Consider the following 18,913-nt stretch of genomic DNA (forward strand, 5'->3'; position numbering starts at 1 on the left):
ACCAATCTATACCATAGCCCATACAATATGATTGATAATTGATATGTGTACTCGTATTAAAGTATTCAATCAATCACATTAAAAATATAATTCAGGTTGTTAATAAAAAAAAGATTTGCCAATATTTGAAAACGATTTTGTTTCAAAATCATTTTTTTTTTTGCGTGTGTATTTTTAAAGATTGTAATGCCGAATTGATCCAAGTCATTTTTTATTCAATGAACACATATAGTAATTGACTTTCTTCCAAATTAATACTCCCTCTGTCCCATAATACATAACACAGTCAAACATTGCACATATGTCAATGTACTAGTTTGACTTTATTTTTATATAATTAAATATGAATGAAAATTATTTTTAAAATTATATAATTAAATTCATATTAAAATTATTTTTTATTACGTTAGTAAAAAATTATGGTCAAAGCTAATGCATTAATAATGAAAAGAAGTCCAACGTCTCATGTATTATGGGATGGAAGGAATAGTTTCATACGACACGGACTCCTTGGAAAATACATATAGTATGCCTTAAACCATAAATTCGAATGCTTTAAATATTCTCACTTCAAAATCATTTATTTCGAAGTCCTTGAAAAATGATATGTCTTCAACTACATGTAAGTCCAAATACTATACAGTTTAATATCCTCAAATTAAAATCATTTAACCTAAAGTCCTTGAAAATGATATGTCATTAAAATGAGGAAGCTCCGGTTAATCTCTGGGATAAACAACATTTGTTTATCACATGACATTTTAGTGAATAAATCATTAACTTTATCCTGTCATCATTACTATGGAATCCGCTTTTATTGAAAAAGTTGTTGATTTAATTACAAAAGTGTCATGTGATAAACAAATTTTGTTTATCTCACTTGTATTTACAGTAAGTACAAATGCTTTATGTAAAATTTCCTCAATTTAAAATCATTTAGGAAAATTCTCGCTGGTGAACTCCAATTACATAAACATTCTTAAAATTAATTGTCAATGGCAAACCCCAAATAGAATGAATAATCAATTGGTAACCTTAATAATGATTTGATCTAATTATTTAACTATAGTTAGGGTTTATTTATTTATTTTTGTAACAATAACATTTAACTATAGTTAGGTTTTTTATCAATTTTTTAACAATTATAGTAAAATAAAAAAAATAAATAAAAAAAAATTAACCACCCCTTCCCCCACAAACTGCCCAGCCCCTCCACCTCCTATCGGCGGCCGACACCCCTACCCAACCATCGGCGCCGACGACTCTACTTCTCTCCCTTTCCCCCAATTTTTCAGCCCCCCCAAACCCTTTAAACTCATTCGAAACCACCCTAAAAACCCAAAACCACCCTAAAACCCGAAACCACCCTAAAATCCGAAACCCTAGAAAACAGGTAGAACGAATTTCAAGGAGGTTTCGGGTTTTAGAATGGTTTCAGGGGGGTGACTAGGGTTTTGGGTGTCCGAAAAACAGGGGAGGGGTAATTCCGGGGAAGGGATGGGGCGGATTTTGGGGCAGTTTGGGGTAAAGGTGGGTGTCGGATTGGGGAGAAATGGAGAAGGGATGGGTGGGCAACAAGAGTGGGGAATGGGGGAGTTCAGGCATTCGTCGGCCGAGGGTGGGGGAGTTCGGGTGTTCGCCGACCGAGGGTACGTGGGGGATTTCGTGCCTCGCCGGCGGGGGCCTAGCCGCCGGCAAAGGGGAGAGGCTGCTGGTTGGGTGGTAAATGTTTTTCTTTTACTTTTTTTTAAAAAAAAAAATTTTATAATAATTTAATTATTAAATAAAAATTAAAAAAAAACTAACTGTAGTTAAGGATTTTGATTAAAATAACACTTATTAATGGTAAGCAATAATTTAGGTTTACCATTGATAATAAAAATTAAAAACGTTTACCACTTGGAAAATGAAAAAGTTGGAGTTCAGCAAAGAGAATTTTCCAATCATTTAACTCGGAATCGTTGAAATTTAATATGTCTTAAACCATAATTAATCAATGCTTAAAATTTTTTCAACACGAAATCATTTAACTCAGAATCCTTGAAAATTAATACTCCGTATGTCTTAAGCTATAGATCTAAACATGTGCTTTAAAATATCCTTAAATCAATATCTTGAAAATTAATACGTCTTAAACAATAAATCCAAATGCATCTAAATAGACTTAACTCAAAATCATTTATCGCAAAGTCCTTGAAAAATTAATTTCTTAGACCAATAAACCAAACACTTCAAAATATCCTGTACTTAAAATCATTTAACTCAAAGTCTTTAAAATTTAAATATATCAATGCACTAATTTGACCTTCAATATAAGTAATCAAATATTAGAAAAAACTTTATTTGATTACTAAACTTTATATTAATATCAATTATAAATATTCCCTTCATCCCATAATTTCATGCCTAATTCTCAAAAAAAAATGGTAATCGAGGAGAATGGTGAAAATATGAGAATATTCTATTGGAAAGATAAAAAAAGTAGAGAATATTGTATTGAAATAATAAAAAGTAGAGAATATTGTATGAAAAAGAGAAAAAGTAATTAATAATTTTTTTTGGTATACGTGTATTTTGTATGAAAAAATAAAAAGTAGATTATAATTATGTGATATATTTGAAAATAGGCACAACATTTTGGGGCACCCAAAAAGGAATATATACAAGCACGAAATAATGGGACGAAGGGAATATATTTTGTGATAATGAGACTAGTGCAAAAGTCAAACAATTGTGATTAATTTGAAGTGGAATTTGTATGTCTTAAACCATCAAACACTTTAAAATGTCTTTAAGTCGAAATTATAGCACAAAGTCTTTGAAATTTAATACTTCACATGCCACAAAATCTTAAATCTTACTTCCTCCGTTTTCTTTTAGATGCAACACATCCTTTAGCGCGGTAACTAAGAAAGGTGAGGTTTACATGATATAATAAACTTTAAAATATGATGAGTGGTTGTTAGGAGTGTAATTTAGTTGGTCATTTGCTTTAAATAAGGGAAATAATATAGATTTTTTCTAAAGTAACTTTCCTTTTATAGTGTGTTGCAAGTATTGTGACATTTCCTTTTTAGGGAAGTGTTGCAAGTAAAAGAAAACGGAGGAAGTATATATCAGTGGCAAATCAAGGATTTTTCGGGATTGTGAGTCACCATCAATTATTGATCACTTGTGAAAGTACAAATTTTTTTTCCAAAATCTTGTTCAAAATTGATTTCAATCCAAAAATTATATTTCGCCAAATTGATTTCAATCCAAAAATAGGACACAAAAATTCATACTACGAGTACAATTAGTACTTTAAAATTTAGTCTCACAAATTAAAAGTACTACAAATAACATGTTATAAACAAATATATAGTACTATAAAACTATTTTATTAAATTGATTGTATGATGATTTTTTACTTAATTGATAAGTTTAAAATATTAAAATTGGTTGCACAAACATACATATAGGATGTAATAGAAAAAAAATTATTAAAAAATTATATAACCGGTCTCTTTAATGGAAAAAAAAAAGAGCAAAAACCAAGAAACTCAATAACAACATAAAAAAGACCTATTATTTGATAACAATATCTGAAAAACAGATTGCTTATTATAATTTGACGTAGTGCAAATTTCTTGTAGGAATATATAGTAACATCAAAGAGACCGCCTATCTAAACTAAGCGGTCTCTCTGATTTTTTTTTTTTTTTAAAAAAATCAACTTTTTATTTTACTAATGAGTTACGTGCACCACTATGCACATGAATATATCCGCTATATATATATATATATATATATATATATATATATATATATATATATATATATATATATATATATATATATATATAAAGGATCTCTCCACTCAAGGAGAATCAATACAGTCAATTCCTGAGGCGGTCTAGTATATGTTGGATACGGTTACCTCGAAAGACACTATTTTACTCCAACTTCAGTTCTGGAGGCAATGGTGTAAGAAAAATTGGATACTCGAAGGAGATTTCCCCTCAAAAATGTTGTTCTCGAAAGCCAAGAGTCGGCAGAAGAAGAATGTGATTACTTCCTTACTTGATGATCACGGCGTTCTTCAGCATGGCCAGCCAGACGTTCAAGGTATTGTCGTCACTGCTCTAAAACAGACTTTTAAGAGTGATGTAATGCCTCCTTACGATCCGGAAATCGACATTGTCTTGAGCGAACTAGATCTTCCATGGTTTAATTGTTCTCAAATCAATAACTTGGAACGCGTTTTTTTTTGCTAAGGAAATTTGAGATGGCATGTTTGCTTTAGGTAATCGTAAGTCTCCTAGCCCAGATGGGATTACATCTGAGTTTTTTAAACCTCAGGGGGAGATTGTTGGAGATTCGGTTATCACTACCATTCAAAGTTTCTTTCAAACAGGGTACCTTCTGAAGGAGTGGAATCAATCTCTCCTTGTTATGATCCCGAAGATTGGCACCCCAACGGAGATAGGACATCTGCGACCAATTAGCCTCTGCAATACAATTTACAAATGTGCTTCGAAGTGCTTGGTTGCTAGACTGCGTCAGTATCTCCCTCTTCTTATTGCAGATTATCAACATGCCTTTGTTCAAGGTAGAGTCATGACGGATAACATTTTGTTGAGTCATGAGTTGATGGAAAAAATTAACATCTCTAAATCCGGTACTAACTGGTTAGCCGCGATCAAAATTGACATGAGCAAAGCCTATGATCGTGTTCATTGGAGCTTTCTTTTACAGGTCTTGAAGGCCTACGGCTTTCCTGCTCGTTAGTTGCAAATGATCCACCAATGTCTTGCCACGGTCTCTTATAAATCTCTAATTAATGGCATGATGTCGGACCCCTTTCATTCGCACTGTGGTCTCCGTCAAGGTGATCCTCTTTCACCGTACCTCTTTCTGTTCTGTATGGATATTTTCTCGAGGATGTTGCACCTTGGACAAGATATGAATTTATTTCATGGAATTAAGTTATCACGGAGAAGTCCTTCTATCTCGCATTTGTTCTTTGTGGATGATGCAATTATCTTTTTTAGGGCTACCACGAAGTCCTGTACTAACGTTTTGCATATCAACAATCGGTTTACTAAAATTTCAGGTGAAGAGCTAAATTTGTCAAAATCTTTGATAAAGTTTAGCCTTAATATGGGTACCGCTTCTCAGGCTACCTTTAAATCCATTTACAAATGAAGCAACTTCATATTTTTTATCATCATCTAGGAGCTCCAATAGATTTCGTCGGGAAAAAGAAGGTCCATTTTCAGTTCATTATCGACAAAATTATTGGCAGAATTAACTGTTTAAATGTTATCCGCCTCTCTCAATCGCAGAAGTTAATCTTCATTAACTTGATTCTTGTTGCTATGGCTTCTCATGTCCTTGCTTGCTACGAGTTATCGGCCTCTATAACAGGGAAAATTGATTCCTTACTCATGCGCTTCTTTTGGTCGCATTCTGATACTAAAGGTATTCATTGAGTTAATAAGGATATCACGCATCTTCCTCGTGGCTTAGGTGGCTTGGTCATTCGTTGCTTGTCTTCCTTAAATAAGGCGTTACTTATGAAGCAAGTTTGGCGTCTCTTTACTAACCCCCAATTGCTTATGTCGAAAGTTTACGGTGCGCGTACGACCTTTCTTTCCAGCAACCCTCACGGTCGGCCACGGGTGTCTGGTCGTATTTCGTACGGCCTTTGGGGTTTACTTAAAGCAGATACTCTTCTACAACAAGGTTGCAGTTGGAAGGTTGGTAATGGGCGCTCGATTCTAGCTGGGTCAACTGCTTGGGTCAGTGGCACTACTCCTGAGTTTAAGCCCGGGATTTCCTTACAAAACTCTGCAACCCAAACAGTTAGCTTCTTCATTCACCCTCAAACACTAGGGTGGGACATGGATAAAGTTGTTGATTGGTTTGTCCCTTCGGATGCGACCACAATTTTAGCTACGGAGTTACCTGATACGCTGCAGGAGGATTTTCGGTACTGGTTTGGTACCCCGTCGGGCCGGTACTTAGTGAAAACTGGTTATGCGATGCTACAACAACTCTCTCCCATTTTAACTAATTCGAGTATGGGTTCCTTTTGGAAAGTTCTTTGGTCTCTTCAGTTACAACCAAAATGGAAGTTGTTCTTATGGAAACTTCTACATCGCGCACTTGCAGTCAGGGTGGAACTTAGTCATAGAGGGGTTCCGATTAAAGATTTTTTTGTGACCTTTGTAGGTCAGAACCAGAGGACTTGCAACATCTCTTTAGAATGTGTTTTAATGCTCGAACGGTTTGGAGGAGTGGATGCCTCGGCATTCGCTCAGAATTTAATGGAGACCTTTCTCTCTCATATTTGATCCTACAGTATATCCGACTTTTTATTAGTCAGGATGGGCCTTCCAGTACTCGCTTAGGTACCTTCGTCGGTACACTTTGGAGTCTGTGGTTATGTCGAAACTCCAGAATCTTTCAGGAGTCTACTGCTTGCCGGCCTTTTTCTTTACAATTCGCGGACGTTATGAATGCTCATGCAATCTTTTTAAGCACGGATGCTCCTGTTTGTACCCCCTACGCAGTGGGGGGCGGTGGGGGGTGCCTCTCCTCCACCTGGTTTTTACATGGCTTAGTTGGATCAGGGTACTCAAGGCCCAAATGCGCTTTCTCTACAAATTGATGGCTCTTGGTTTAAGGACTCTCTACAAGCAAGGATGGGTTGGTGCGTGGATAATGATGACCCGTTTGATGAACGTATCTTTGATGGAAGTAACTTTGGGGTTTGTACCTCTGCTTTACATACGGAGGCACTGGCGTGCATGTATGGGTTACAGTGGGCTGTGGATCGAGGTTTTCAATCTGTAACAACATTCACTAACTCCTATAATCTTGTTTCCCTTCTTCGGGGGGATGGTCATGGTAACATTGCTTACCTTTGGCTCATTCCCAAGATTATTCTGCTTGGTTCTACCTTTCGTTACTGTTGCATACACAAGGCGGACCGGCACCGGGTTCATCGAGCTCATCAAATAGATGGGGAAGCGTCGGTTAACTTTATTTGCTTTAATAGTAATAAATAGCCTGTTTGTATCCGTTGTTATATATATATATATATATATATATATATATATATATATATATATATATATATATTACACACACACAAACGCTTCAAAGTTCAAACTATCTTCGGCCCAAAGTCATTATTTAACACAAAGTCTTTGAAAATATATCTTCAATAAATCCTCACATTGAAATCGTTTAAGTCGAAGTCCATGTAAATAGGTCTTAAAATAAACCATAAATCCAAACGCTTCAATATGTAAATTATTAGATTCGTAGTTCATTTTAAATTTTGCTCATTAGATCTTATTATAACTTTTTGGTTGTCTAATTTTAATATATATATATATATATATATATATATATATATATATATATATATATATATATATATATATATATATATATATATATATATATATATATATATATATATATATATATATATTAGGCTAAAGTCGTAATCACCTAATCAAAAATAATTCCTAAGTCCTCTAACTATGCATATAAGAAATAAGGGTCGAACCACAGGGAAACAAGTTAATTTATTCCTAATTAATTAAGAGTATTCTAAATTATCAAGTAACCAATTTGTTGTTGTAAAAAGGAATTATACTACAGAGATCAAGTTTAAGTAGAAAATCAGTAGCAAGGAAGCCTAGGGTCACAGATTCACCAATATTGTTAAGTAGAAAATCAGTAGCAAGGAAGCCTAGGGTCACAGATTCACCAATATTTAATAATTCGGGATAAAGCATAACGACAAATAATTAACATTGCACATATAACATGATTAACAGGCTCTCACAATTTATTAATCAACATAGACCTAATAGGCTTTCGCAATTTACTAGATCTAAGTTCCTATTGAAAATAGTCTTTAATATCAAATTAACATCTGCTTGATTCATCAATTCAATATTGCTATACTTTTACAATCGAATCACATCTGCTCAATTTATAATCTAATTGTAAGGAATTAAAAAAATTCAATAAGAAATTATCATGCAATATCTACAATCAACAATAATAAATTATCTCTTCATATTAATTATGGATTTCCCAATTCAAAACCCTAGAATTAAATTACTCACACATAATTAAATCTAAACTAATCAGAGTAATTAAAGAAAACATGATGAAATAAAGAAATAGAAATACTGAAAGTAATAGAGAATAAATCGTTACCAAATTAACGTCAAACAAAAAGTTGAATCAAGAACAAGAGTGAAGTTGTAGAGAGAAATTAAGAATGAGAAAATAACTAAGTAGAGAGAGAAAGTCTAAGAGAAGAGGTACTAAACATCAAGCATTAAAATTGTATTTATACAAAAACTTATAATTACTCCTAATTATAACTAAGAAATTCGCTGAAAAGAGCTCCTTAGAAACGCGCGCCCGATCGGGCCCGCCTTTTTCTTCGCCCCCTTGTTTTGGGCATCCGCTCGATCGAGCTAAAGCTCGCCCGATTGGCCCCGGCTATAGGCTGGACTTGGATTGGAATTCATTCTTGGCCCAATTCGAATCTCCACTTCCGGTCTTGAATGCTCGGTGTCCAATGCAATCGGTCGTGCCTTCAATTGCTCGTAGTCGTTCCGCAATAATCCTGGAAAAAAGCTCCAAAGATGCAATTTCCTACAAAACTCAACTTAAACTACTAAAACACTAGAAAACACCAATTAGTAATAAAAGTAGCTCTAAAGAGCCAAAAATACTGTTAATATATATATTATATATATATATATATATACCCAAACTTTGATATGATTTTTCTTTTAATGGTCTCAAGTGACCATTAACTTGTTTAAAAGGTATTTTTATTTTTTTAAAAAATGTAATGTACACATGTAACAATATAATTGGTCAAAATAAGTTATAATTTTAATTTTATTTAAAAAAAGAATATTAGTAATTTTTTTTAAGGATCAGATTATTAGTAATAATTTATAGTTAACTAATTATTTTTTACAAAATTAAAAGATAAATATTTTAAAAATAAATGCAAGAAACACCAATAGCAGCCACTGTACCCTCCCTGCCCTACACCCCCGCGCCTGCCCCCACCGCAGTGACGCTTAGACTACCTGAACCGCATACAATCTTTCCGCCAATCGCTTTCTTCCCGCCGCGACCCTAACCCTTCCCCCACAACCCCTTTTTGCAGTTAATTACCCCCACTCGTAACCCCATCTATAACTACAAAACTAGAACAATTTAAGAAAGTGGTTGGGTTTGGGTGGGATTAGCTGAATGGGCATAGGAATTGCGGTGCGCGGGCCGGTTGAGGGGTCGTAGCTAGGGGTGTAACGACAAGGGTAAGGATTGAGGGTGGGTTCTTTTGTTGAGGAAGTGGATTCGTGGTAGGGAGGGGCTATCGGGATGGAGGGAAGAGAAGGGAGGTGGTCTCGCCAGCACATGAAGGGAATCCTGGCGTAGGATGGAGGGCGACCAGGGCTGAGCGGCGAGGAGGGTGATTGGGCTGGTGGGGTGGTGTTTGAGTTAAGTAAATAATTATTTTTTATTTTTCTTAAAAATATTCTTTAATTTTTTTAAAGGAAAAATACATTTTAATAATTCCAACTATTAACGATCTACTTTTTAGCAATCCCAACTAAGATTTACTATCTAATAATCTCAAGTATTGGGGTATTTTGCCTCTAGTAGTCCCAACCGGTCAACAGGTGCTCAATAACCTTCAATTACAGGTTACCAAACCACGTGTTAATACGTGATTAGTCTAAAAACATTTTTGAAAAATAAAAAGAAAAAATACTTAGAAAAAATTGAAAAAAAAAACTTTAAAAAATTAATAATAAAAAAAAAAAACAAACAAATACCACTCACCACGCTAGCCACCATACCCACGCCCAACCTGACCCCCCTGCCTTCAGCACCGATTTTTAACCGTCGGAAACACCCAGCCACTCACTCCCCTAGCCCCCACCATCGATTCTCGACTACCCCTCCCTTATCCCAACCCCTAAAAACCCACACCACCGATTTTGCACCTCCTTCCTTTCCGCACACTTCATCAAATACCCGAATCTCGTTAGGAAGGGAGATCGATTAGTCAATTTTGGGGGTAGGGTGTGGGAAGGGAGGGTGTGGTCGGAAATCGGTGGTGGGAAGTGGGGGTTGGTGTGGCGGGTTTAGCTGTAGATCTAGGTGGGAGGCTGATTTCCAAAGTGGGGGTAAGGACAAGAGGTCAAAAAAAGTGGAGGGGAGGGATTTTGGTGTCTCGGGAGGGGTGTCAAGGAGGCCAACCGACCGTTTTGGAGGGTTTAGGGGTAGGCCGACCAGTTTCCAGTGGGGGTTAGAGGTGGCTTGGTTTCACGATGGGGTTAGGAGTGGTTGGGATGGGTTTTTTTTCTTCTTTTTTAAAAAAGGGTTTTAAAAAATTTGGAGCAATCATTTGCTAACACGTGGCTTTTTTTTAAACAAAAAAAACAAAAAGAATTACCGTTTAAGCAGGTTACCGATAATTGGGACTACTCAAGACAAACATAACTAATAGTTAGGATTATAAGATAACAAACCTTAGTTGGAATTATTAAAAGTAAATCAATCATAAATGGGATTATTAAATTGTATTTTTTTCTTTTTAAATTTTTTTACCAATCATATGCCGACACGTGTCAGATAACTTGTTATAACAAGTTAGATGATCGATCGAGACTATTGGAATCAAATTCATACCAAAGTTCGAAATTTTAAAAATAATTCAAAGTTTTCCAATTACAAAAAAGGTTTTGAAATGTTAGTCTAACTAGAATCGAAATCCAAAATGACAATATAGTACAAAAACGTAATCACTATTATCCACGGACCACGGCTCTATATTCCATGTGTTAATCGTTTAAACAAATCACACTACCCAAGAGTCAAAGCTTTATAAATAGTTACATGACACTGCTTACATTTTATTTCAACTTAAAATTCAGTTTCTCTCTTCCTCTCTCCTAAATTGGTAAGAAAATGACAATGAAGGATGAAAAAGTTATGATTAGCCACCCTCTTTTGGAAAATCATTTGGAGGCCAACAATATATCTTTAACAGAACCAGGCAATTCCTCTTTCTTGAAGACTTTCTTCAACGGCCTTAACGCCCTCTCAGGTTTATCACCTTTGAGTTTACTTTATTTCTCGGTTTTTTTTGGAATAATGATATATGTAGCCTATAAGGCTTTACATAACTATTAAACATACTTTTTAAAATAAAATTAAATTAGAAATTTATGACAAAATTATGCACAGATTGATGTAATTATTGTTAATTTATTCTTAATATTTTCTTTTTTAGCTTCTTATATATAGGTCTAAGGGTTATGTTTATTATTTTTTTTTTCTTTTTTATTACACCATTTATAAGTTTAGGAGGATTAGTGTACATTTAATATATACTACTCGTATTAAAATTTTGTCTTTGAAAGCATATATCTAGACGAATCTTACAAAATATCTCATAACTATATTCTATTTAACGTACTATGAAATATAAAAAAAAAAATATAATATAAGTGTGCATATATTATAAGGGAATGAAAAAGAACAAGTCAAAAGATATCTATACTATTGTGCAATAGTTTATACACTATTAAAGTGTTACTCGTAGCTCCTTTAATAAGATTCTTACGATTAAAGAGATATAAGACTTGAATTGTGACCAAGTGGGGTTTTTGGGAGTACCCCTCAACCTTAAGTGTCTGGCCTGTAAATACTTAACCAAAAAAAATACGAGAGTTGAATTCTTCTTTTTGTAAAAGTATTGTGCAATAATTTTAATATAGGATTCTTTACCCCCATTAACTTCTTCCCAAAATAGGATGATAGAGGATCCAATCACTTGTAATTGAACTACTTTTCTATCTAATACAAATTCAATTCTCTAATGTCTTTTCTTATAATTCTACTGTAATTATATCAGGGATTGGAATACTATCAGTACCATATGCACTAGCTTCAGGTGGATGGTTGAGCCTGCTATTACTTTTTATTGTAGCAATGGCTGCATTCTACACAGGCTTACTTATAAAGCGATGCATGGAAGACGATTCGAGTATAAGAACTTACCCTGACATCGGAGATCGTGCATTCGGAAAGATTGGAAGATTAATAACATCAGTGTTTATGTGCACAGAGTTATACTTGGTTGTAACAGGTTTCCTGATCATGGAAGGTGACAATCTGCATAACCTCTTCCCTGAAATGAAATTCGACGCGTGTGGACTGAATATTGGAGGAAGAGAGAGCTTTGTGTTGATTATTGCTCTTATTATTCTTCCTTCGATTTATTTGGATGATCTGAGTATTCTTTCTTACATATCTGCTACTGGTGTTATCGCATCTGTTGTGATAATCATGTCCATTTTTTCTGTTGGCACGTTTGATGGAATCGGGTTTCACAGTAAAGGGGAACTCCTAAATTGGTCAGGCATTCCTACAACTGTTAGTTTATATGGATTTTGTTATTGCGCTCATCCTGTTTTTCCTAGCTTGTACAACTCGATGCAGAAAAAACATCAGTTTTCAAAGGTATAATTTCTTATGTTCATCTTTTACAACATTGAATAAGGCTGATAGTATCTCTGTTTCTTATTATTTGTGAGACATAAAATATTTCTTTGTTGCATATCATAAGAAACAGAGATAGTATATATTATGTGCATGAATCTAAATGGTTGTTATTTTTAACTTGTCTGCAGGTACTACTTCTCTGTTTCCTTTGCTCAACTATTGGTTACGCGTCCATGGCAGTCATCAGCTATCTGATGTATGGTACAAAAGTAAACTCTCAAATAACTCTGAATCTTCCAGTTGAGGCATTGAGCTCTAAAATCGCAATTTACACTACATTGGTGAATCCCATGTCCAAATATGCACTAATGTTAGAACCTGTTGTGAACTATACCGAAAGCTTGTTCCCAAATCATCACAAGAAAAAGTACATTAAGTTTATGTTGAGGACTGGTTTGGTTACTAGTCAAGTAATTGTAGCATTGGTTGTTCCATTTTTCGGGTTTCTTATGTCTCTTGTAGGAGCATTTTTAAGCATTACCGCGTCAATTATACTTCCTTGCTTGTTTTACTTGAAGATTTCAGGCAAATGCATAAGAAGAGGCGAGGGGCTATTAGTGTTAGGCACTGTATCGTTTAGTATATTGATCGCAATATTTGGTACTTACACTTCTTTGGTAGACATTATTCGAGAAAACGTGGTAGGTTATAACTAACTTTTTTGATATACGATGTACAATTCAATCTGGTATTGTATATTATCGTATCTTTGCCATTATAATACTTAAAAACTCTGCAAAAATGAGAGACTTGTAGTCTTGTTTACAACTAAGGGCCTGTTCTGTTCCGTTGAAATTCAGTTCAGTTCAGTTCTGTTCAGTTCAGCTCAACTCTTAATTTATGTCTAATGATATTGCTAATGATATAAAGCCAAATTTCATTCTTTTAAGCTCTTATTACAACGACAACAACAACAAAAACAATAATAATAATAATAATAATAATAATAATAATAATAATAATAATAATAATAATAATATTATTATTATTATTATTATTATTAACAACAACAATAATAATAATAATAATAATAATAATAATAATAATTGAAATAATAATAATACTAATAATAATAATCAATAAATAATAATAATCATCAATAAATAATAATAATAATAAATAGTATATGTGTTTAAAATGTTTAGAGGTTTCAAGTTTATAATATATTTTCCATACATTTTATAATATATTTTCCATACATATTATAATTATAATTATATAGTATATTTTTCGTAAATATTTTAATATGTACATTTGTATATACACATATGTATAGTAATAAATAATCAATAAATAATCAAAGATCACTAATCCGTAGTTAAAAATCACTAATTAATAAGTTCAGTTCAGTTCAGTTCAGTTCAGTTCAGTTCAGCTCAGTTTAGTTCAGTTCAGTTCAGTTCAGCTGAGTTCAGTCAATCGGAACAGGCCCTAAGTGTCTACTCTCTTCAGCTTAATTTCAGTTTAGTTCAGTTCATTTCATTTAAGTTTCGTTTCTAATTTCCTTCTCTTATAAACAATTTAGTTTAGCTTAATTCATTTTAATTCAGCTCAATTCAGTAAATCAGAACAGACTCTAGTTCAATTCCCTCCTAATATACGGGAAATTCTTCGTTTCTCATGGTGAGAAACAAATTTGTTTCTCATAATGGCATTTTCGTGAATAAATCAACAACTTTCTCATTATTGTGGGCTCCACAATTAAATAAAGTTGTTGATTTATTTACGAAAATGCCATGTGAGAAATAAAATTTGTTTTTCATCATGAGAAAATGTGGCATCCTCCTAATATACTTAATTTCTTGTTTTGTATATTCAAATATGTGACAAATGGAATGAACAATTTCAAGTACTATTTTTTATTTTTTTTACAGAACAATTTCAATACTGTTCAATCATTAAAGGCTCCCGGACCCCATGATAGCTTCATTATAGAGAAACAAATTAAATTGGATTTGAATATAAGACTATATGGATATGGTCAACAATTCTTCCTTAAAATCACAATCTATCCTTAAAGAATGCACATGGGAACTAACCATAGAGTTGGTTGAATTATACTCACAAATTTCTACGTCAAAAGTAACCACTTTATCATCAATTATTGTAGATTAAAAGAACATAATTTGTCCATCCAATCCAAAATTCAAAGTGTTGGCTCACTTGGTTAGTTTCATATTGTTAGATAATATGAAACTCCTTAGATTGGAGTCAATTCCATTGATCTCAATATATAGGGTTACAAGAGTGAGTCCTAATCAGCTTAGGAAATCTCAAAAGATAATTACACAATATATACAAAATATATCCAACGCTAACAGAATATCTAGAATAGTAATCCTATATTCTATCACACCCCCGCAGTCGTAGCAAGAGAAGGACGTACGCTAAGACCGGACCTGAAATCCATAAAGAGTTGTCGAGGTAGGCCTTTCGTGAAAATTTCTGCAAACTGTTATCAAGAAGGAACGTGTAATACCCGTACGAGCCCCAACGTCACCTTTTCCCGAACGAAATGAATGTCCATTTTGACGTGCTTGGTGCGTTGGTGCTGTATGGGAATGTGAGATAAATAGATTGCACTGACATTATCACAATAAACTATAGTAGCCTGCCGGAGAGGACAATGTAACTCTAAAAGAAGATTGTGGAGCTAACACGCCTCATAAACAACATTAGCGACGTCCATGTATTCTGCCTCTACACTTGATTTAGAGAGAGTATGCTGACGCTTAGAGGACCAGGAAATAAGGTTGTCACCCAAAAAGAAACCATAACCGGAAGTGGAGCGACGAGTGCCTGAACACCCGCTCCAATTTGCGTCAGTATATGTAATCAAGTTTTTAGGAGCCGAAGGATATAAATGTAACCCATGATACATGGTACCCTGAATGTATTGCAGAATACACTTCAATGCATCATAATGAGCCACTTTGGGATCATGCATGAATAAACAGACCTGCTGAACTGCATAAGCTATATCAGGGCGAGTAAAAGTGAGATACTATAAGGCACCTGCAAGACTGCGATAGAGTGTTGGATCATGAAATTGAGGTCCGACATCAACACTAAGTTTGGATTGGAGTATCCACTGGAGTCTGCGCAGGTTTGCAACTGCTCATGCCTGCACGTTCAAGAATTTCCTGTGCATACTTTTGCTATGACAGAAACAAATATGAGAGAGTACGTGTAACATCAATACCTAAAAAATAATTCAATGGACCTAAGTCAGTCATCGGAAACCCTTTCTGCAAGCGTGAAATAATACTCTCACGCAATTTATCTGAGGAAGTAACTAACACAATGTCATCAACATATAGCAACAAATATGTCATATCATTCCCATGTCGGAAGATGAATAGAGAATTATCCATTTTAGCAATGAAAAACCCCATCTGCAAAAGATAGTTAGCAAAACGCTAGTACCAAGCCCTTGGAGCTTGTTTGAGGCCATACAAGGCCTTACGAAGTTTGCAAACATAACCTGGAAATCTCTTGTCAACAAATCCAGGGGGTTGATGCATATACACACACTCATTCAATTCACCATGTAAAAAAGCATTTTTGAAATCAAGTTGGTGAATAGACACTTACGAGCCATAGCCAAACTCAACACCGTTCGAATAGTCGTCGGCTTAACAACGGGACTAAACGTTTCATCACAGTAAACACCTTTAATTTGAGACCTTCCATCACAAACTAAACGAGCTTTGTGTCTTTCAAGATCACCGTTAGCTTTTAATTTATGACAAAACAACCACAAACAATTGACAATGTTCACCCCCGTAGGCCTTGGAACCAAATCCCATGTCCCCGTTTCAATTAAAGCACTATATTCATCACGCATCGCAATATTCCAATTTGATTGAATTTGATTGTGATTCTCCTTGTTAGCCATTCATAGTGAACCCTAGCTTGGTTTATAGGAGATAACCTTTGAATTCCTTTGATTGCAACTATTGTTTGTCCCTTGCAATGTTTGAATCAATTGAGTGATCTATCAATTAGCATAATCATTGAGCTTTCATGTGGAACCTATATCCCTTGTGTTTAGCATATTGATCGAATTCTTTGATTTGTCTTGATTCTTGATATCCTAGTTACCAATCTCAACCATTGATATTCTTCGATTTAGATTGACAATATACTATAGCATAGTTCCTACTCATTCCTTTGGGTTCAACCCTTGACTTACCGCATACTTGTATAAGGTTTGTTAAGTGTTTATAAATTTAGTTTGACCAAGGGAGAATTAGATGACGACCTAGTTTTTCCTCTTTTCAAAATGGCGTCATTGCCGGGGATTGACATTAGTGCTTTGTTATAGCTGTTGAGTCTATTTCATTCTAAAAAAAACAAAAAGATTCTCCTCTTTAAGGCTACACTTGTAGCCGTGCTACTAATCATTTCTTTTGAATTTGTATGCATAAAGCACGTGGTCATTCACTAGTGCCATTTGATCCGGAGATTGAGAGGACTATTAGAAGACTAAGAGTTGCTAGGCGATCTTTGAGCTCTAGCATTTCAAGTGAATAAGAACCGCAACAAGAAGAACAAGCAAGAATGGGAGAGAATCCGAGAGTGGCATTGAAAGAATTGGGGATTCTCGGTGCATATAGATTTGAGAGTGGAATTGCTCCACCTACAACACCGGCAACTGATTTTGAAATTAAGCCGGCTATGATCACTTTGATAGAGAGGTGACAATTTAGTGGAGCCAAGCATGAGAGCCCGCTAAATCATCTCAAGGAGTTTGAAAAATATTGCAATACTATAAAGGTGAACGGAGTCTCCTAAGAATTCATCCGCCTCAAGCTCTTTCCCTTTTCTCTCATTGGGCGTGCTTTAGAATGGCTAGACAAGGAGGTTAAGCCGAATTCTCTAACGACATAAGACGATGTTACAAAAGAAGTTCTAACCCGTTTTTATCCAAAAAAGAAAACGGCGGAGGCAAGAGCTAGTATTCAAGGCTTTAAACAAAAGTCGAGTGAGAGCCTCTATGAAGCGTGGGAGAGATATAAGGAGTATCAAAGGGAGGTTCCTCACCAAGGAATTCCAACCTATCAAATTATTCAAATTTTCTATGGAGGCCTAAGTCCCCAAGGAAAGTCATGCCTTGATGGACGAGCCGGAGGTCCCATCATGGATAGGACGGAAGAAGAAGTGGTAGACATCATTGAGGATGTTTTGAGGTACTATAGAGATTGGCAAGATAGTGAGAGAGAATCAACTAGAAAGAGTAGATCTTCGGTGTACTCGGTTGATCATTTAAATGTAATCAACAATCTCTCTTCACAAATGACAAACTTGGGGAAGGAAGTGATAGCAATCAAGAAAAAATTGGAGAGTTCTTCTTCCCAAGCTCCAAGTCTTCCCTCCCAATTTAAGGGGAGAGGTACTCCTTCAACTCTCATGCCCCTCTTTCTTCTAGTAACATGCCTAGTGGTTGTTTGTTTTGTTATGTGTGTGGTTCATATGATCATGATGCTACTAATTGCCCTCATGCTTTTCCGGACGGTAATGATGATTTTGATAATAGTGAGAGTGAACATGTGAACTATGTGTTAAACAATAATAATGTTCAAAGGTTTTATAACCAAAGGGGTCAATGGAATAGGAATTACCAAAACCAAGGTAAATTTGACAACTATAACCAAGGTGGTGGTTATAGGAACCAAGGTTCTCGAGGTAACTATATAACAATCAAGGTAATAATAGCCAAAATAAAACCAAAATTATGGTAATCAAAACCAAGGCCAGGTATGGAAATCATAATCAAGGTGGTGGTAACATAATCAAGGTTATGGTCAAAATCAAAATAGGGGTAATTGGAACAATCAAGGGAGAGGCAATTTTCAAAATAATGCTCAAAGAGGTCCTCCACCCGAGTTTGGTCCAAAGAATCAAGTTGATAATTCCTATTCACAATCCTCATCCTCTAGGACTAATTTGGAGGAAATCATTGAAAATCAAACAAAGTTGTTGAACAATTACATGGCCGTAAGTGACAAGAAATTTAATGAGATGATGACTCATAATAAGATGCTTGAAAACCAAATTTCTCAACTTGCCAATGCTTTGAAAGACCATGCTAGTCCTTCTTCTTTACCTTCCCAAGGCTTAGATCCCAAGAGACTTGTGAATGTTATTGTTACAAGCTAGGAGTGGTAAGGTTCTTGAGGAGATTTTGCCTAGGAAGAGTGGAGTTAAGGAGGTCCCCAAGGAGGTCATGGTAGAGGATGAGAGAAATGGTGCATCTTTGAGTGAGGTTGATTGAGACACCTAGAGAGGTGAGAGTAGA

At 34.9% G+C, this 18,913-nt stretch overlaps 2 protein-coding genes across 2 annotated transcripts; both read left to right on the plus strand.

Moving 5' to 3' along the window:
* Nucleotides 1-5,600: 5,600 nt before the first annotated feature.
* On the plus strand, nt 5,601-6,338 carry LOC145642868 (uncharacterized). The gene has a single exon (XM_081694031.1). It carries the CDS (start codon nt 5,601-5,603, stop codon nt 6,336-6,338), a length of 738 nt encoding a protein of 245 aa, XP_081550157.1.
* A 4,667-nt stretch (nt 6,339-11,005) lies between these two features.
* On the plus strand, nt 11,006-13,403 carry LOC145555982 (amino acid transporter AVT1I-like). Its single transcript, XM_081617684.1, has 3 exons — nt 11,006-11,152; nt 11,963-12,570; nt 12,741-13,403. The coding sequence occupies exons 1-3, from the start codon at nt 11,014-11,016 to the stop codon at nt 13,266-13,268; spliced, it is 1,275 nt and encodes a 424-aa protein (XP_081473810.1). The 5' UTR covers nt 11,006-11,013; the 3' UTR covers nt 13,269-13,403.
* Nucleotides 13,404-18,913: the final 5,510 nt, after the last annotated feature.

Source organism: Chenopodium album, chromosome 8, assembly GCF_948465745.1.
Source record: "Chenopodium album chromosome 8, dcCheAlbu1.1, whole genome shotgun sequence".
NCBI classification, from domain to species: Eukaryota; Viridiplantae; Streptophyta; class Magnoliopsida; order Caryophyllales; family Amaranthaceae; genus Chenopodium; species Chenopodium album.

Coding starts and splice junctions, on each gene's coding strand:
- LOC145555982 (XM_081617684.1), top strand. CDS start 11,014: ATGACAATGAAGGATGAAAAAGTTATGATTAGCCACCCTCTTTTGGAA. Junction 11,153..11,962: donor CGGCCTTAACGCCCTCTCAG/GTTTATCACCTT, acceptor TAATTATATCAG/GGATTGGAATACTATCAGTA. Junction 12,571..12,740: donor AAAAACATCAGTTTTCAAAG/GTATAATTTCTT, acceptor ACTTGTCTGCAG/GTACTACTTCTCTGTTTCCT.
- LOC145642868 (XM_081694031.1), top strand. CDS start 5,601: ATGTCGAAAGTTTACGGTGCGCGTACGACCTTTCTTTCCAGCAACCCT.